Source organism: Giraffa tippelskirchi, chromosome 3 (assembly GCF_054371585.1).
Source record: "Giraffa tippelskirchi isolate mGirTip1 chromosome 3, T2T-mGirTip1v1.2.pri, whole genome shotgun sequence".
In the NCBI taxonomy this organism is placed as follows: Eukaryota; Metazoa; Chordata; class Mammalia; order Artiodactyla; family Giraffidae; genus Giraffa; species Giraffa tippelskirchi.
In genome coordinates, this window is record NC_137277.1 from 135921495 (window position 1) to 135942509 (window position 21015).

Sequence of the window (21015 nt, forward strand, 5' to 3'; positions counted from 1 at the left end):
TATCCCTTCCCTCTCTGGGCTCAGACTCTACATACTGGCCTTCTGTCCTGCCCTCTACCTGAAATGTTCCCCCTTCCCTGTAACTTCTTCAGTTCATCTCTTAATCAGTCTCAGATTTATCATCATCTTCTCAGATACCTGGCCATTGGTTCCCAATTTAAATAATATTACTCACATTTTTCTATCTTAAATCATACCATTATTTTCTTTCAAAGCATTGATCCATGTCTTAGTCTGTTTGAACAGAACACTATGTACTGAATAACTCATAAACAAAAGAAAACCTATCTCTTACAGTTCTGGAGGTTGGAAAGTCCAAGAGGAAGGCACAGCAAATGATGTGTCTGGTGAGGGCTCACTTCTTGGTTCATAGATGGTCATTTTCTTACCAGTCCTCACCTCATAAAAGGGATGAGGGAACTCTCTGGGTTTCTTTGATAAGGACACTAATCTCATTCATGAGGACTCCAGCCTCATGACCTAGTCTCCTCCCAAAGACCTCTCCTCCAAATACTGTCTCAGTGTGGATTAGGTTTCAACATGTTGAATTTATGAATTTTGGGAGAATATGGACATTCAGTGCATAGCAATCACTATCTAGCTATAGAATATCTATCTCTATCTTGAAAGAGAGAAGGAGGAGAGCATTAGATAGACACATAAATAGATATCTAATAGATACTAACATGTGCCTTTCCTTGTAAATTACCTGTCTCATCTACCAGTTTATGGGCTCCACAAAGTTAAGGACCACACCTACTTAGATACATCATTCTCAACATAGAATGAGACCAATTTCATTTAAGGCAATTAAATTGTTGAATGAACAACTTTCCCAAAGTGGTACAATTTTTACCGTTCCTATCACCTTGGACTTTTCACTCTATGTCTGGAAGTATTTAGTCATATGATATGGGGAACTTTTGTTAAAGGGAAAATATATTTAGTTTTCTAATATCCATAATATTGCTTTATTTACCAGACCAAAGTGAGCACACTGCAATTCCTGAGCATATGTTGTTAAGATGCTGAAGGACAAAGTTTAGCTGTTGCCCAATCCAAGAACTCCTGGGCTAATACTCCTTGATCTTTGAGCTTTGTTCTCAAGTCTTACTCTGCATAAGGAATCACTACCTGGGAACATATAATTATAAATACCAACTCTGGCCATAGTCCATCAAACCATAATTACTGTAAGGGCCCCAGCATAAGAATTTTATTTTCTGTTCCTAGAGAAGTGTTATGTGAGGCCAGAATTTAAAACTGTTATCTCAAACCCTCTTCTAATCCTGAGAGTCAGTTCATTTTAGTCAGCATTGTCATATTTGTGTCTGTGGTTGTTAATCTTAAGGACTTTCAGTATCAAGCAAATGAATTTAATATTATTATGGTAATAATAAATGAATGGGTTCTACACTAAACCCACCAGAGATCTGAACCTAGCTTTATTACCCTCGTTATTATCTTGGGCAATCTTGGGTCCTCTATGAACACAGTTTATTTTTCTATGAGGAGAAGTATAATAATAGTGCTCATTTCATTTATGCAAATTATTTGAAATAGTACTTGGCATACAATAAGCTTTCAAAGAGTGTTAGCTGTGTTCATCACTGCCCTTATTGGACATGTAAGGTAGTTATCAAACTTCTCCCTATTTTACCTTTTCCTTCCTATTCAGGGCCACATCCCTCCTGTACCTTACAGGAAGGAAGTAAACATTTTTACATACCAGGTCCCAAAATGTTCCAACACTTCCATCAGACCACCTGGAGACTTCAGGGTACATGGACTTCTGTCTGGGGGCTTCTATTTTAATTTCCTTTAAAAAAATGGAACACTAATTTTAAAAAGCATTATAAATTCTGATAAGGTATAATGATCTGTCAGGCTTCCCTCATTGAAAATCACCACCATCATTTTATATCTCTGGTTACCTTCTTTCCACAGAAAAGACTTGCTTCTATTTAGTTAATTATCGCCAAGTGGTGTCATCCACAATTCATCAGCCTCAGAGTTGAAGTCATATTCTCTTTTCCCAAATAAATCTTTTTGTCATCCCAGCCACAGCTGCCCTCTTTGTTTTTATCTCATCATCTGGGGCCATTTATCACACATGGTAGAGACCCCAGAGTTGTATATTTCATTCTTGGCATGCTCAAGGCCCATATGGCCTTATTATAGGGAATCTCAAAGCCAAGTTTATAGCACGCAAATCTTCGAGAAATAGCAAAGTGGGATGGTAGCAGTCATACCTGTGAGCTTGGAGGCCCGCATGTAAGCTTTGAATCTCACTTTGTAAATCAGAGCATTTTATCACTGGATAAGCCTCCAAGGTCATTCATTGCAACTCTTTCATTTTTGTAGATGAGGAGATGGAGGCCCAGAAATTTCTTAAAAATAAGAAAAAAATAAAGATTTAACTAAATCTCAATTTAGTTAATTGGGATTAACATACATAAACTATTGGTACTATGTATGCAATAGATAACTAATGAGAACCTACTCTGTAGCTCAGGGAACTCTACTCGATGCCCTGTGGTGACCTAAATGGGAAAGAAGTCCAAAAAAGAGAAGATAACTGTGTACGGATAGCTAATTAACTTTGCCGTACGGTAGAAACTAACTTGACATTGTAAAGCTACCATTCTCCTATAAAAATTTAATAAGAAATAAGTTAGTTGAAAAGAATGAGATCTGTTTACTCTTATTTTTCTTAGTTCATTTAGGAATCACAGAATAATCTCTTCTGTGAAAAAACAAATAAACACAGGTATGTGCAATGAAAGCTTGTTACCTTAAGTAAACTTTTCTGATATATCTTAAATAATTCTACTGATTGATTCAGAGTCTTAGAATTCCTTCAACAGAAAATAAACATTACTCAGTATCCCCCACTTCTGCTTAGCTTTGGAGATAGAGAAGTAAGTAACACAACCTGTCTTTTTGGAACTCAAGGATTTTTAGTAACTTCAAAAAGCACACAAGTAAATGCTTGTAGTGGAAGTTGAGGAAACCAAGTCTTTTGTGAGGTTCCCAAAGGAAGGGAAAACTGACAGTTACCATGTTTCTTGATGATCTAATGTCCTGCTGCCCAGGGTATAATTTGACGGACTATATCACACTTGAGTCCCATGACCTATATGATAACATTGGTGATTGTAAAGGAAAACTTAAAAGGAAAAATTTGACTCTGTACTGATTCTGCTTCTGTGACTTTAACCCTTATTTGCCATTTGCAACTGCTGCTTCTGTTATTATAGGTATACATAGTGGCCTGCCTCAGGGAACCCTGTCCCAACTCACCCTTAAGCCAAAAAAGAAAGAAAAGAAAGTGAAGTTGCTCAATTAATATTAATACTTATTTCAAGCACTTAGTGCAGCAGTGGGTTCCCACACAAATGTCAAGGTCTTTCTTCCTATAGTTTGTTTTACATTACTCCTTGTAGAAATGGTCACTGGAGTCAGTTCAGTTCAGTCGCTCAGTCGTGTCCAACTATTTGCGACCCCATAATTGCAGCACGCCAGGCCTCTCTGTCCATCACCAACTCCCAGAGTCCACCCAAACCCATGTCCATCGAGTCAGTGATGCCATCCAACCATCTCATCCTCTGGCGTCCCCTTCTCCTCCCACCCCCAATCCTACCCAGCATTAGGGTCTTTTCCAATGAGTCAACCCTTCGCATGAGGTGGCCAAAGTATTGGAGTTTCAGCTTCAACATCAGACCTTCCAATGAACACCCAGGATTGATCTCTTTTAGGATGGATTGATTGGATCTCCTTGCAGTCCAAGGGACTCTCAAGAGTCTTCTCCAACACCACAGCTCAAAAGCATCAATTCTTCGGCACTCAGCTTTCTTCACCGTCCAACTCTCACATCCATACATGACCACTGGAAAAACCATAGCCTTGACTAGACGGACTTTTGTTGGCAAAGTAATGTCTCTGCTTTTAAATGTGCTATCTAGGTTGGCCATAACCTTCCTTCCAAGGAGTAAGCGTCTTTTAATTTCATGGCTGCAGTCACCATCAGCAGTGATTCTGGAGCCCAAAAAAATCAAGTCTAACACTGTTTCCACTGTTTCCCCATCTATTTCCCATGAAGTGATGGGACCAGATGCCATGATCTTAGTTTTCTGAACGTTGAGCTTTAAGCCAACGTTTTCACTCTCCTCTTTCACCTTCATCAAGAGGCTCTTTAGTTCTTCACTTTCTGCCATAAGGGTGGTGTCATCTGCATATCTGAGGTTATTGATATTTCTCCCGGCAATCTTGATTCCAGCTTGTGTTTCTTCCAGCCCAGCGTTTCTCATGATCTACTCTGCATATAAGTTAAATAAGCAGGGTGACAATATACAGCCTTGACGTACTCCTTCTCCTATTTGGAACCAGTCTGTTGTTCCATGTCCAGTTCTAACTGTTGCTTCCTGACCTGCATACAGGTTTCTCAAGAGACAGGTCAGATGGTCTGGTATTCCCATCTCTTTCAGAATTTCCCACAGTTTATTGTGATCCACACAGTCAAAGGCTTTGGCATAGTCAATAAAGCAAAAATAGATGTTTTTCTGGAACTCTCTTGCTTTTTCGATGATCCAGCAGATATTGGTAATTTGATCTCTGGTTCCTCTGCCTTTTCTAAAACCAGCTTGAACATCTGGAAGTTCACGGTTCACATATTGCTGAAGCCTGGGTTGGAGAATTTTGAGCATTACTTTACTAGCATGTGAGATGAGTGCAATTGTGCAGTAGTTTGAGCATTCTTTGGCATTGCCTTTCTTTGGGATTGGAACGAAAACTGACGTTTTCCAGTCCTGTGGCCACTGCTGAGTTTTCCAAATTTGCTGGCATATCGAGTGCAGCAGTTTCACAGCATCACCTTTGAGGATTTGAAATAGCTCAACTGGAATTCCATTACCTCCACTAGCTTCTGGATTTCTCACTTGGTTACAAAGAATCCTCTTCCCCTAGATTATGCCCAGAATGTAAATATTTGGGGCTATGTACACTGTGTATGTGCAGTTGCGACGGCTCGGCCGGGCCGAGGCCGGGAGCCGGGGGCGGCGGCCAAGAGGGGCTAGCCTGGGCCGGGGCCGGGGGCGGTGGCCGACAGGGGCTAGGTGGGGCTGGGGGCTGGGGGCCGGCCGCGGCGGCGGCGAGAGGAATTCCCTAAGGCCCAAGGTAAGAGAAACCCAAGTAAGACGGTAAGTGTTGCGAGAGGGCATCAGAGGGCAGACACACTGAAACTAAAATTACAGAAAACTAGCTAATCTGATCACACGGACCACAGTCTTGTCTATCTCAATGAAACTAAGCCATGCCGTGTGGGGCCACCCAAGACGGATGGGTCATGGTGGAGAGGTCTGACAGAATGTGGTCACTGGAGTAATTTACTGTGATTCCCTCTCTGGCCTCCTGGCACTAAGCTCTGTAGACTGTGCCCAGATAGCATCATTAACAAAGAGTGTTTAATTTCCCAAACATAAAAACATAATAAATCTTGAGTTTTAGATGAAATAACAACTAGTTGCAGGTGGGGGGATGGTGGCTCTCCAATTTTGACAGTGTTATTTAAATGTCTCATTATGAGAACACGTTTTCAGTATGTAGTTGTGCTGTTACCAAACCCAAGTTGGTGTGCTGATGCACAGTGAAACTAAATAATATAAAAAAATCCAAGTTTGGAGCAGAGAATGTTTTATTGCAGGATCACAAGGAGAATGGAGGCTCAAGCACAAAAAAAAAATCTCTGAACTCCCCAAAGGGTTTCAGCAAAGACTTTTTAAAGGTAAGATGAGGGAGAGATGTGGTTAGGTGTGGCAAACTTCCTGGCACAAGAATTCTTTATTCTTGCAGCTGTTCACTTAAGTCAGGTCATAATGCTCCTGTAACTTTCTTTCTCTATATGAATAAAAAAATATTATACCCTTAAAGGTCAAAGCTTTGAGAATGAGCTATCCTATATATTTCAGGCTACATGCAACATTTTTAACTTGAAGCAGAATCAATAGAATACAAAGATTAAAGTAAAAGAAATAAACATAATATGGAATCAGATGTGTTCTTCTCTGTTATGTGTTGTGGCTGAGGACACTGGTGATCATGTGAAGCAACAGAAGCAGCTCACAAGTGAATTATGCTCTTTTCACAAGGGTTCTCTGTGCAATAGCAGCCTTTGCTTTGATCCTGCCTTCTGTGAACTTGTGAATAGGATTTATGAAATCTTATCCCCCTACTTAAACCTTCTGTCAACCTGTCTGCCTTGGGGTGACCTTATGTCTCAGCCCATTCCATTTGATTCTAGTCCATGCTTGTCATCTCAGTTTTGTTATCTGTTCCCCTATTCACTCCCCCTCTTTGTTATTAAAAAATTGTAGGGACTTTAATTATGCTTTCCTTTATTGTGTCCTGTACCACCAGAGTGATTCATTTGCCTTGTCATTGTTACTGTGTCTGATCGCTGAATGGGACAGTTCATGTGGCAATGATTTTGCATCTCACAGCTTAGCACAGAGACCAAAGAGAATAAAGAACATGCCCAGTGACTGCCAGTGTACTTAAGAATAAACAAATGGAAGGACTTCTATTACTTTGGAAGTTCCCTAAAATAAATACATTATTTCAGTTTAGTCTTGTAGTTGGCTTCCCTGGTGGCTCAGATGGTAAAGAATCCACATGCAATGCAGAAAACCAAGGTTTGGGAAGATCCCTCAAGGAGGGCATGACAACCCTCTCCAGTATTCTTGCCTGGAGAATCCCTATTGACAGAGAGCCTGATGGGTTACAGTCCATAGGGTCACAAAGAGTTGGACATAACTGAGCGACTAAGCACAGCATTACTAGTGAAGAGCTCAGTAGAACTGCAAATTTTAGGTATGCTGAGTGTTACTGAGTCCAAGCTCATACTACTCTCTGCATCACAGGCCAATATATTGAGAGATGAGTAATGGGGCAAAGTATAGAACCTTTATTCAGAAAGCCAGCAGATCCAGAAGATGGGGGACTGGTACCACAAAGAATCATCTTGCCCAGGTTTGGATGCTAGTTTCATTTACAACAAAGAGCGGGAGGTCAGGAGGTATCATCAAAAGGTAGTAAGTTGTTGCAAATATTTTCTGGTTCCAGCCAGATTCCAGAGTGCAATGTGTTAATTTCTTCCTTCCTGCAGCTATTCACTGGTGGGCTGGTCAGAGCATGACCTTAAACAAGGGTACTTTAGTTTAAGCTCAGCTGTGGGAGGCAGAGTTCCCAGAGATGGGCCATCATGTACATTTAAGCAATAGGCAACATTCCTTTAGTGATTAGCTTGTAGCAAGAGCAATATAGAATGTGAAGTTTAAAGTAAAAGAAATATCCAATATGGAGTCAAAGTTGTTCTTCCCTATTCCAAGAACTGTCTACAAGTGTAAGATAGCCAAAAAGCATTTTAAGAAGACAAGTATGACTGTCAGTCTATCCGCTAAAGTTAGGATTGGAATTTAAAGTGTCTATTTTGTTTTTTTGTACTATGACTGTTTTTTTATGTTGTCTTTTTAGGACCTATTCTGTTTTTTTCTTTTTTCCAAACTACTCTCATGCACAGACACATCAGAAATTCTGTAAGGAAAGCTATTCTTAGGAATTGTCACAGTCAGTTTTGGAAACTTACACTGTTTTCACAGCTCATCTGAGGTTATCACAGGCTTCTGATAAGGCCTGGAAAAGTCACAGAGTTAGTGGAGGATCTCTGTAAATGTGAGTTGACTGTGGAAACCTCTGTGGTCTGTAGATTGCTAACCAAAGCCCTCGAGTATTCAGTGCAAGTGTATGGTCTGAATAATAATCACTTTTCTTATATAACATATCATGAGATAAGGCTTCAAACTGTAATTGTGTTGAAAATCATGGTTACTGCAAACAGCCCCAGAGTCTGAGAGGCACTGATTTTCTCAGGATGAATCAATGGTTTCTCTTGTCAACTTTGAGTTCCAGCTTTCCTTCTTGTAAGAAAATAGACTCCGTGTCACAAGCCCACATGAGAACCCTTCGCAGCTCACTTGAGGATTCAAGCTTGGAATCTTTTATTCAGTGGAATCCTTTTTTAGCTGGTTTGTTGACAAGCTACCAACATCCATCAAATATGCCAGAATATGCCTCCAGAACTCGGTCTTTCTCTGACAACAAGCTATGACAGCTGGGTCAGCAATTATGGTCTCAGTGGGAAGTCAGCCAAACACTGGCATTTCTCAGTACTGCTGCGGTGGAGGGGAGTGAATGTGGATTTATCTTGACCTAAAAGGAGAGGTTTGTGAGCTGGAGGAACTGCTCTTATCTAAAGACTCCTCGGATTCACAATTGACCTAACCTTAATATTCTAGCAAAATCTGCCAGTATATGACCATCTTATCAAACCACAAATTGAGTTCATTTTAATGAGATTCTGAAAATCGATTTTCAGGATGACGGAGAATGGTCCACTGCAGGAAGCAAATATCCAACAGCTGTGTTCTGGTTGGCATTGTAGGTAAAAAAAGGAACTCTGATGAGTGGTCATCATGTATTAAGGGCAGGAAAAAGAAAAAAAGAACACTCAAAAGACCACATCAGGGCTTTGTCACCTTGGCAGGAGACAATGAAATTGGGTAATTCCACTGACAGGGAGAGGTTTAGGTAGTTAGGATTGGAATGTGCACTGGCCAAATAAATAATATGGAAGAACTTTCTAAAATCCAGAGAGTTCTTTCTAAAAGCCCAACCAGGCATGCATCTTCCTTATTTTTAATACTTTAACAGTTATTTCTCAATTGATCTCAGGGTCCCATTAAAATTCATTATTTTATTGTTAATAGGATCCTCCATTGTAAAACCCTTGACTCTCTTCCCAGCCTCTTGCATCCCTACTCTCCTAGCTTTCTTTTAGGCCAGAAGGTCTCAAACTTCAGTGAGCATCAGACTCACCTAGAGGGCTTGAAAACATGCAAATATCTGGGTCCTAAGCCCAGAGTCTCTAATTCCATAGGTCTGCAGTGATATCCTAAATCCTGTACTTCTAACAAGCTCCCTGGGGATACCAAGGCTACTGGTGCAGAGAGCACACTTCTGGAATAACTGGTCCAGCAAGTTGGAATCCTCGTGGATCTGAGATCTGACCCTCTGGAACAGGAAGCTCCTTCTTTCTGTTGGCAATGACCTTTACACATACCTCATCTACCTAACTTCTATGCATCCCTCAGGACTAGGGAGAAGTATTATCTCCTGCTGGAGAGGGTTGAACACCACTCCTTTAGACTCCTTCGGCACCCAGTGCTCATCACCTTCCCAGGAATGTGTAACCGTGTAGCACTGCCTCCAGCTTAGCCTTTGAGACCAGGGACCTCTATTGAGTTCATCGCTATCCACCTGTGCTGAACATGGACCTCGCCATGTGGAGGGGGTCTCAGTAAAGGCTCAAATATGAGAATGTCTGGATGAAGTGAGACCCCCAAATCAACCAGAGTAGGAGGCTCGAGCTTAACGGGGGTAATGAGGATGAAGAGGACATTGTGTATCTACCCTTAAAAAGCCAAGAACTGCTGCTCTGATGGAACTTGGTCTGTGAGTAAAGGAGCAAAGGCAAAAAGAGCAGAGGCCGCAAGGAAATTAACATCAACCTGTAAGGAAAAGAAAACTCCCATTCATCTTTCCTTAAATGGGCATCTTCTTCCTTATACACTCACTCATATATACACTCTGCAGGCATGCTTGATTCTCCCTGGACCAGAGTCATGCACAGTCTCCCTGTCCATGAGGTGTTTCATGTCATAATCCTCACACCAACACCCCATTTTCTAATGAGGAAACATTTAGGGCTTCCATGTCAAATAACTCATTACTGTGTGTATGCCTTGCGGCAGGGTATGTAATCTTCCCAAGCTTTGGCTTCTCCTTTTTACAAATGGGGAAAAATATGAACCGCCCAAGGCTGTTAAGAAGAACATTAAATTAGGTAAAATATGCTAATTAGTGTCTTTTGCCCCTGGAGAATGGATTGCTTAATCCAAATGAAGAAATCTGTACGAGTGGCTTAGAAAAGCTGTGATAGAGAATGCAGAGGATATATTTAGTTTTGTCAGTTATTTTCTCAGTGCTCTTAAAACTATGCTCTGAGGTGATCACACACTTCTTTATCTGCCAGTAGGATCCTTCTCTAACTTTTATGCATCTTTCAATGCTTTCTTCATTTTTTCCTGTGTTTTTTCTTTTCATATTGTTAAAGAGCATCTTGCTTCAAGACATACGTAAAACATGAATGAAGATATAGACTTTCATAACCAGAGCTCATGCTGCAAATTAATACCAAAGGAGAATATTAGGACAAGGTGGTTACCACAGTATCTATTCAGGAAAGTCCAGTATATAATAGAATTGTTTCTCTTAAGAGCAACACTGTAAAAAGATGGGCCCTTTAACAATATGTTAAATCGGTGGTAGCCAAGTGAACTTGGGAAACTGAATGTTTAATACTCTGTGTCTGAAGGAATTATTAACTTTTCAGTTGGAGAAATCTCTAATCCTTCTTAAACACATTTTTTTAATGCTATTTCTCCATCTGTGAAATGGCCGGTGCATTTTGCATGTGACTTGAATAACATTGCAAAGGTTTAGGTTGTTTGTCTGAGTTCTCTTGGACTGGCAAAGTGTTTCTCTCATTGGCCTTCAGTGGTGTTAAGAGAAAACCTGTCCCACTTCTGACCTCTCTAACAGGGCCCTCTCATCTTTGTTATCAAGAGCATCTGTGAAGAACTCAGGAATCGTGACTGAGTGCCTCCAGAGAAACAAACACTTCGAGTGTGAATGGGTAGCCTGGCTCTTGTAGGATGGGGGCAGGTCACAGGAGAGGAAGTCAGAGGACAACTGACAGCATTGCCCTCAGGCAGAGGTACTGCAGTAGGTCCCTAAATCAGTTCACATGCAATTCTGGGTTCTGAATTAATGAGGTGATTTATACACATCTGCACCCTCTTCCCAAGGGATTGACTGTCCTGCTGGAGAGCTGGCGAGTAAACACATCTGAAACAACCAAGTGTCAAAATCTGGGTGGGAGGTGAATTATCAAAGAGAGTGGCAGTGTGCTCAGTGGCAGACTGGCTTGTGGGAGGAAGCTGTTAAAGGAAAGGGCTAAGCACCAGACTAATGAGCTGCATGTCAGAGCATCAGCCAGACAGGGGCTGTACTCGGGAAGGTCCTCAGTCCCACTGGGTGGGTTGGATTTTCAGCTCTGCCACTTACTAACTGCGTGCTCCTTGTGCCATGGTGTCCTCACTTGTAAAATAGCAATAATAAAAATAGTGTGTTCCTCATAGTGTTACTGGACACAAGTTCAAATGCTTAATGCACAGTGAGGCCAAACAAACTGAAATGATGAAGTCTGGAGCAGAGAAAGATGTATTTCAGGGACATGCAAGGAGATGGGTGGCTTGTGCCCAGAAACCTCCCAATTCCCTGAAATGTTCAAGTAAAGCATTTTGCAAGGCAAGGTGAGGGACAAAGTGGTTTGTTGTTGCAAACTTTGTCAGAATCCTTTGTTCTTGCAGCTGTCCAGTAGGTCAGGTCAAGATGTTCCTTTAAATCTCCAACAATACAAATGTTATTCCCTGTTCTGCAACTTTTTATCTCTGTATGAATGGAAAGACATTACACCCTTAAAGGCCAGAGCCTTTGGAAAGACTTTACACCCTTAAAGGCCAGAGTCTTAAAAATGGGCTATGCTGGATATGTCAGGCTATAGGCAACATTCTTAAAACAAAAGCACTAGAATGCAAAGGTAAAAGAAACAAATCTAACAGGGAGTCATATTTTTTCTTCCCTATTACAATAGGTGATTGATACGATTAAATAAATTCAAGCACAAAAAGCATTTAGAGCATTACAGGGCTCACAGTGTGTGTTCTATACATGTTCCTATGTCCTTCAATATAGACATACATGCATATCACACACACACACACACACACACACACACACACACAGACTTGGAGTAAGGTGAAGGTTGTGGAGAGAAGTAGTGGATGAGGGGAGAAAGGAGGACAGAGACAGGTAGAATTTAATTCTTTGTGCAAAGGGGGTTCACTGAAGGGCTTTAGCAAAGGGGATGGGAACATGACAGAATGGTTCAGAGGGAGGTTGCAGAGGTTGAGTCCAGCAGGGCAGTTATAAGGCTGTTATAGTGAGAATATGGATAGTGATGAAGGCTTGGATAAATAGCATTGATAAAGTCCCTAGATCAGCTAGAAATCTGAAGGATTGAATTGCAGATCATGAATGCTGGAATGGATTGGAAGAGAGGAGAGAGTGCCATGAAGTGGAGAAAGGAAGAGTCTTCTCCCCTCAGTAATGTTAACTACCATCATTGTTGGGCCTCCTTCCAGGCTGTTTTGGCCTCCAGGCAATAAGACGTGGCATGAAGGTTGGGAAGCAGAGGGTGAGGGATGGGGAAGGGCAGTACCTCCTTCCTTCTGATTGTTCCTGGAATCTTAATAAACCACTTGGGCATATCTTCTTGAAAATTTTCCAAATTTCTCATGAGACAACTAGATTAAGGTGTGTCTTTTCAACAGTAACTCAGATTGCATGCTTATTCATGTCAGAAATCACCCCACTCTCACAGTCATATACAGTGTTTGAATATACTGTTCCCGTAGCAGTGGGAGTACCCTTCTGTTTTTAGCTCACGACGTGCCATATTAGTGTCATGGCTCACCAGTTGCATGGGCCATGTCCCCTCACTCAGCACAAGGCTCCTAAGGACCCAGTTCCTAATCCAGAGTCTGGTGAAGAGCCAGCGGGGAGGCTTCAGAATAGAGCAGGAAGACACAGGTACAGACCTGCACACAAAGAATTTCAAGTAGAGTTTGAAGTATGGTAGAACAGGAAACTTGGGGCCAACTTGCATCCCCTGGGCAGTAAACCATTGAATCAAAAAGTGAAAAGCATTATTGTAGGTGAGAAAGTGCGGTGTCAGCCACAAGAGTAGACTGAGGAGGAATGCAAGGTCCTCCATATATCCTAAACACTGTTAATACTCCTAATCCCTCTTAAGGATTTAACACAAGTAACATGCCAGACATCATGGCATCCCTTTGTATGCATTATCACTTCATATGGATAAGCACATTTGATGCTCACAGCAGTCTTCTCTGAAGGATGCAATTACCCCATTTTATAGATGAGGATATCAAGTCTTCAAGATATAGAGCTGCCAACATGACCTAGTCAAGCTACAGCCATCACAGTTTAACATCCATGCTCTTATCTATATTATGATCCTTATTATTCTATGACTGATAGAATTGCTGACAGCTTGCTGTCTGTAGTCTCCACTTGGTTTTGGTAGAGACTGGTTTCAGAGGACAGAGGTAGAAGCATGGATGGGGTGATGGGGGAGAGGGTCTGAGAAAGTTGAAGATTGGTAAAAATCCCTCTGTCTCTGGACTATTTCATTTTTGGGTCTCAGATGTATTAGCAACCTTGGTTAGAACCACTTTATTCCACAGGAATAAATTATGAAATTGTATTTTAAAATTAATTACCAGAAAAGTATGATTTCATTTTTATTTTCATTTCAAAATTTCAGCTTTCCAAAGGATATTTCTAGCTCCTTGGTCAAAAAAAAACAAAACAAACAACTTAATTTATCACTGTGTATGCTCAAGGTGAGGATTTTAATTGCTTGGTGAATAATTTAAAAAATTGACTTTTCTCAAGTAGTTAATTTCAAATAAGAATAATTTCACCCCCTTCATACACCCATTCACCATCATCCCACCCACATAAGATGGTATATAATGGATCTGTTCTAACTGTAATTAAATAACCTTAACATTCTCCTATTACAAAAGTAATAACATTTTTTATAAAAGTTTTTATGATGAAAGGATAGAAAAATAATATAAAAACACCTATCACAACACCTCCAAAGAATCACTATTAATTATTTGAAGGACTATTTTTAGAGCAGTGTACATTCACAGCAGAATTAAGGAAAGTACAGAGGAAGGTATAGAGACTTCCAGTATACACCTGGCTCTCACAAACACAAGTCCCCCTCCCCCATCATCAGTGTCCCCATCAGAGTGGTACATTTATTACAGCTGATGAACCTACAATGACAAACAACAATCACCCAAAATCCACATTATGTTTCTGAAGAGGAAAATTTAAAAACTTTCACCCAGCAAGAAATAACCTCATGCTCATTCTGCTTCTGTAACTCAGCTAGCTCCTTGCAAAGTCACGTGGGAAAGCCCCAACTATACAGAGCCTAATCCTCACCCTCTAGCAAGTTTCCCTGATTTAAAGACCTGATGGGATGACTCGTCCACTGAAGGACATTGGCCTGCTCCTGAAGGATTGTATTGGATTTGTGGGACTAACACATATTCAGTTTTACCAGCCAACTGGTGGGGGGCGTGGTATTGGAGACTATTCGTCCCTCCCTTTTCCTACTTCCCCTAGCCCAAGGTGGACTGTTGGGAGTCCCAGTTTATAAAGACAGAGGCCCCACCAAAAAGCTCATGTCTCTACAGATTGGAGACTGGAAAAATGACAATGGCCTCCTGAATGCATATCCAATACTACAGGCCAGCCACAAGGGCAGAAGTTGGGTCCTGGGGCTACTGAGCTGAAACTTACATCACTTACCCTTGTCAATTACCCAGCCTCTGTAATCCTGCTTAACCATGTTTGTGTAAAGCTCAGGCATCCCCCTGCTGTGTCCTAACTACTGTTTCTGTGTGCACAAGACCCCTAGTTTGAACTAGCCTATTAACAGTCAGCACTGTCCATGAGGTCTCGAAGAGTCAGACACGACTGAGCGACTTCACTTTCACTTTTCACTTTCGTGCATTGGAGAAGGAAATGGCAACCCACTCCAGTATTCTTGCCTGGAGAATCCCAGGGATGGGGGAGCCTGGTGGGCTGCCATCTATGGGGTCGCACAGAGTCGGACAAGACTGAAGCGACTTAGCAGCAGCAGCAACTGTCCACTAAAGTCTGGTGTCATGCACTGTCTATAAAAATTCTGTAACTCCTTTGTTCTGGGCTCAGAGCTGGAAGTGTTAACTACTCTGGGCCCACCAGAGTAATGAACCTGCTTTCTCCAAGCGCAGTGGTTGGTTTCTCGACAATAAACCTGAATTCTCCAACTCTCTGACTGTGGTGCTTGGTTTCTTGATGATCCGACTTCTGCAACAGTTCATTGTTGGTGTTGCACATTCTGTAAGTTTAGAGTAACATATATATCTTATCATTTCAGTATCAGTATTTTCACTGTCCTAGAAATCCTCTGTGCTCTGCCAATTCATCTTTCCCTCTGATCAACCCCTGGCCTCTACTAATCTTTTTCCTGTCCCATAGTTTTGCTTTTCCTAGAATGTCATGCAGTTGGACTCATAGAGTAGCATTTTCAGATTGACATTTTTTCATTGAGTAGTATGTATTTAAGGTTTTTGTTTGTTTCTTTCTTTTCATGACTTGACAGTTCATTTCTTTTTAGTGCTGTGCAGTATTCCATTGTCTCAGTTCAGTTCAGTTCAGTCGCTCAATCGTGTCCGACTCTTTGCAACCCCATGAATTGTAGCACGCCAGTGTACCACAGTTTAGTTGTCCATTCACCTGGTGAAATGTATTTTGGTTGTTTATAAGACTTGGCAATTATAAGTGAAACTGCTGTAAACATCTGTGTGCAGGTGTTTGTGTGGACACAAGTTTTCAACTCTTTTGAGTAAATACCACAGAGTTAGATTGCTAGATGGTATAGGTAGAGTACATTAAGTTTTGTAAGAAACTGCCAAACTGTCTTCCATGGTGGCTGTACCATTCTGTGTCCCCACTCTCAATGAAGGAGATTACCTATTGCTCCACATCCTCCTACCTCAGCATTTGGTGGTGTCGGTGTTCCAGGGTTAGGCCATTCTAATAGCCGTACAGTTAACAGTACCTCATTATTTTAATTTGCATTTCTCAGGTGACATGTGATGTAGAGCATCTTTTCAGATGCTTATTTGCCATCTTTATATATTCTTTGGTGAGGTAAGACTCTTCATATTTGAAAGTCACTTGGAGAAGAGTTCTTAAAAGTTCTCATCACAAGAAAAAATTCTGTAACTATGTATGGTGACAAATGTTAAATACACTTTTTGTGGTGCTGATTTTGCAATATATATAAATATCCAATCATTGTGTTGTACACTTGAAACTAATATAATGTTGTAGGTCAATTATGCATCAAAAAAAAAGGAAAAGAAAATTCCTGTTAGCTTTTTGACATACAATTTTCAGATATGTTTATTCATATCTGCTGCAAAAGTTTATCTAAATCATAATTACCAGGACTTCCCTTTTTGCTTTCACAATAATGAATATTTATTTTTATATGAAAACTAAAATGATACATATCATCAGCATAAGATAAGGCAGGCATGATAAGGATGCACGATATTTGCCCTCTCTGTTCAAATAGTAAATCTGCTTTTACTGAGTATTATTTTCCAGTGAACCTAAGTTCAGATCAGTTCATTTCAGTCACTCAGTTGTGTCCAACTCTTTGCAACCCCATGGACTGCAGCACTCCAGGCTTCCCTGTCCATCACAAACTCCCAGAGCTTACTCAGACACATGTCCATTGAGTCGGTGATGCCATCCTCTGTTGTCCCCTTCTCCTCTGGCCTTCAATCTTTCCCAGCATCAGGGTCTTTTCCAATGAATTAGTTATTCTTTGGCCACATCATTATAGGGGACTGGAATGCAAAAGTAGGAAGTCAAGAAACACCTGGCATAACAGGCAAGTTTGGCCTTGGAGTACAGAATGAAGCAGGGCAAAGGCTAATAGAGTTTTGCCACGAGAACGCACTGGTAATAGCAAACACTCTATTCCAACAACACAAGAGAAGACTCTACATGTGGACATCACCAGATGGTCAACACCAAAATCAGATTAATCATATTCTTTGCAGCCAAAGATGGAGAAGCTCTATACAGTCAGCAAAAACAAGACCGGGAGCAGACTGTGGCTCGGATCATGAACTGCTTATTGCCAAATTCAGACTTAAATTGAAGAAAGTAGGGAAAACCACTAGACCATTCAGGTATGACCTAGATCAAATCCCTTATGAGTATACAATAGAAGTGACAAATAGATTTAAGGGACTAGACCTCATAGACAGAGTGCCTGATGAACTATGGACAGAGGTTTGTGACATTGTACAGGAGACAGGGATCAAGAAAATCCCCATGGAAAAGAAATGCAAAAAAGCAAAATGGCTGTCTGAGGAGGCCTTACAGATAGCTGGCAATAGAAGAGAAGCGAAAAGCAAAGGAGAAAAGGAAAGATATTCCCATCTGAATGCAGAGTTCCAAAGAATAGCAAGGAGAGATAAGAAAGCCTTCCTCAGCAATCAGTGCAAAGAAATAGAGGAAAACAACAGAATGGGAAAGACTAGAGATCTCTTCAAGAAAATTAGAGATACCAAAGGACCATTTAATGCAAAGATAGGCTCGATAAAGGACAGAAATGGTATGGACCTAACAGAAGCCGAAGATATTAAGAAGAGGTGGCAAGAATACACAGAAGAACTGTACAAAACAGATCTTCACGACCCAGATCATCACGATGGTGTGATCACTCACCTAGAGCCAGACATCCTGGAATGTGAAGTCAAGTGGGCCTTAGAAAGCATCACTACGAACAAAGCTAGTGGAGGTGATGGAATTCCAGTTGAACTATTTCAAATCCTCAAAGGTGATGCTGTGAAACTGCTGCACTTGATATGCCAGCAAATTTGAAAAACTCATCCGTGGCCACAGGACTGGAAAAGGTCAGTCTTCGTTCCAATCCCAAAGAAAGGCAATGCCAAAGAATGCTCAAACTACTGCACAATTGCACTCATCTCACATGCTAGTAAAGTAATGCTCAAAATTCTCCAAGCCAGGCTTCAGCAATACGTGAACCGTGAACTTCCAGATGTTCAAGCTGGTTTTAGAAAAGGCAGAGGAACCAGAGATCAAATTTCCAATATCTGCTGGATCATCGAAAAAGCAAGAGAGTTCCAAAAAAACATCTATTTCTGCTTTATTGACTATGCCAAAGCCTTTGACTGTGTGGATCACAATAAACTGTGGGAAATTCTGAAAGAGATGGGAATACCAGACCATCTGACCTGTCTCTTGAGAAACCTGTATGCAGGTCAGGAAGCAACAGTTAGAACTGGACATGGAACAACAGACTGGTTCCAAATAGGAGAAGGAGTACGTCAAGGCTGTATATTGTCACCCTGCTTATTTAACTTATATGAAGAGTAGATCATGAGAAATTCTGGGCTGGAAGAAACACAAGCTGGAATCAAGATTGCCGGGAGAAATATCAATAACCTCAGATATGCGGATGACACCACCCTTATGGCAGAAAGTGAAGAAGAACTAAAGAGCCTCTTGATGAAAGTGAAAGAGGAGAGTGAAAAAGTTGGCTTAAAGCTCAACATTCAGAAAACTAAGATCATGGCATCTGGTCCCATCACTTCATGGGAAATAGATGGGGAAACAGTGTCAGACTTGATTTTTTTGGGCTCCAGAATGACTGCTGATGGTGATTGTAGCCATGAATTTAAAAGACGCTTACTCCTTGGAAGGAAGGTTATGGCCAACCTAGATAGCATATTTAAAAGCAGAGACATTACTTTGCCAACCAAAGTCCGTCTAGTCAAGGCTATGGTTTTTCCAGTGATCATGTATGGATGTGAGAGTTGGACGGTGAAGAAAGCTGAGTGCCGAAGAATTGATGCTTTTGAACTGTGGTGTTGGAGAAGACTCTTGAGAGTCCCTTGGACTGCAAGGAGATCCAATCAATCCATCCTAAAAGAGAGCAAACCTGGGTGTTCATTGGAAGGACTGATGTTGAAGCTGAAACTCCAATACTTTGGCTACCTCATGCGAAGTGTTGATTCATTGGAAAAGACCCTAATGCTGGGTAGGATTGGGTGTGGAAGTAGAAGGGGACGCCAGAGGATGAGATGGTTGGATGGCATCACCGACTCGATGGACATGGGTTTGGGTAGACTCCGGGAGTTGGTGATTGACAGGGAAGCCTGACGTGCTGCCATTCATGGGGTCGCAAAGAGTCGGACACGACTGAGCGACTGAACTGAACTGGCCACATCAGGTGGCCGAAGTTTTGGAGTTTCAGCTACAGCATCAGTCCTTTCAATGAATATTCAGGAGTGATTTCCTTTAGGATTGGCTGGTTTGTTTTCCTTGCAGTCCAAGGGACTCTCAGGAGTCTTTTCCAACACCACAGTTCAAAACTGTGGTCTTCTCCCACACCATCAATTCTTCAATGCTCAGCTTTCTTTACAGTCCAACTCTCACATCCATACATGACTACGGGAAACCATAAACCTAAAGGAAACCTAAAGGAACCTAAAGTAAAATCTCAGATTTCTGCTCAGCACAGGTCTAGGAAAACTGTACTGTTCAGTCAGGGTTCAAATAACGAACTATGTTTTTCACTCTGACCTTGAGCTGGAAATGATGGGAGAAAATGACTCCAACTATCAGAAGCAGGTTAATAAGGAGGATAAATCATGAGAGTCTATTACAGCTAGGCATCTGACACAATAGAGCCTGACAAAGGTACTTGTGGTATTCACATCTTGTCCCCTCAAGCAAAAGCTGACTATCACTAATGAGAGTTTTTACTTCTAGGCTGATGATCAGTTCACTCTGAGTGTGTGATGGTTGCTTGTAAATGAATATTTCCCCTGAGTCTAATTACACTGGGTCTGGTCTATATGTTTCCACTTGAGTCAGTACCCTATAGATGTCAGGAACATTTCAATTAATTGAACAACAGCTAAGACAGGAAAGAGAGAGAACATTCTGAGGATGTGCACTGATTTTCCTTCCTCTCTTTGTGCCTAGAATCGGACGTTGCTGACTTTGATGGCCGAAGCTCCCTACTCTACAGGTTCAATCAGAAGCTGATGAGTACTCTCAAAGATGTGATTTCCCTGAAGTTCAAGAGCATGCAAGGAGATGGGGTCCTCTTCCATGGAGAAGGACAACGCGGAGACCACATCACCCTGGAGCTCCAGAGAGGGAGGCTCGCCCTGCACCTCAACTTGGGTAGGGTCAAGCTTTGCCCTGTGCCTGGCCATGTCAGGCTGTGGGGAACTCCTTTTATGGCAGGTTATCCTTCTAATGTGTCAGTTAGAAGTTGCTGTGTCACAGTCAAAGTGACATATTTTCCTTATCCAAATTGGAGAAGAAAAATCCACGTTTTTAAATGTTTAAGCCATAAATAGCATTCTTTCAAAGTAATTTTGGTAGGTAGATAGAGATACAGGTTAATTTTCTTCCTTCCTTCCTTTCATTCTTTACCTATTTCACTTTTTTTTTTTAAGTAACAAACTTTAGCTTGAGTAAGTTTGAACACACACATAAGCACACATATTACAATATAATAAGTCTTGCTCAACATCTATTATACTTGTTACATTTATGAAAGTTAAGCTCCTGGGGGAAAATGGAGAAGATACATTTTAATTTTTGTTTGTTTTGTGAGGGAACAAGGGGTCATGTGCATGGCATCTAAGTTTCTGGGCATTCTCATGTCTTATTAAGGGAAACTCTGTTTTGTTTATTGTTTTTTTCAAGTGTCCAGGCTGTGCTAGGGTGAGCCCTATATTGCCAAATGCCAGCAAATTTAGTACAGAATACCCTCCTACTTTCTATGTGTTTAGGACTCAGGCATCCATCTTTCCTGCCTCACTACTGGCAGGTCTTCATTTCTTGGTAATCAACTAAGAGACGGTCAGCCTCCTTTATGTGAAAGGTACTTTGTAAGGAAGTATGAACCAAGTACAGAAGGCGGGGAGTAGAACTCCCAAATTCACAAAGGCAAACCAAGAAGCTCTCCTGGAGAAAAGGAACTAGGAAAAAAGTGTTAGGGTGATGAAAAAGAAAGAGACCACTTTCTGTAAGAATGAGTTTCTGCCTCCCATTGGGTATTTA

The 21015-nt window shown here is 41.2% G+C and overlaps 1 protein-coding gene across 3 annotated transcripts in view; it reads left to right on the plus strand.

Annotated features, from left to right (window-relative positions):
• The window catches only part of CNTNAP5 (contactin associated protein family member 5), a 982292-nt gene that overhangs the window by 453025 nt on the left and 508252 nt on the right, over positions 1 to 21015 (plus strand). For all 3 annotated transcript variants that reach the window (XM_081576090.1, XM_081576091.1, XM_081576092.1), the window contains one exon: positions 19924 to 20127. In XM_081576090.1, the coding sequence (XP_081432216.1) occupies positions 19924 to 20127 (204 nt within the window). The remainder of the gene's footprint in view (positions 1 to 19923; positions 20128 to 21015) is intronic.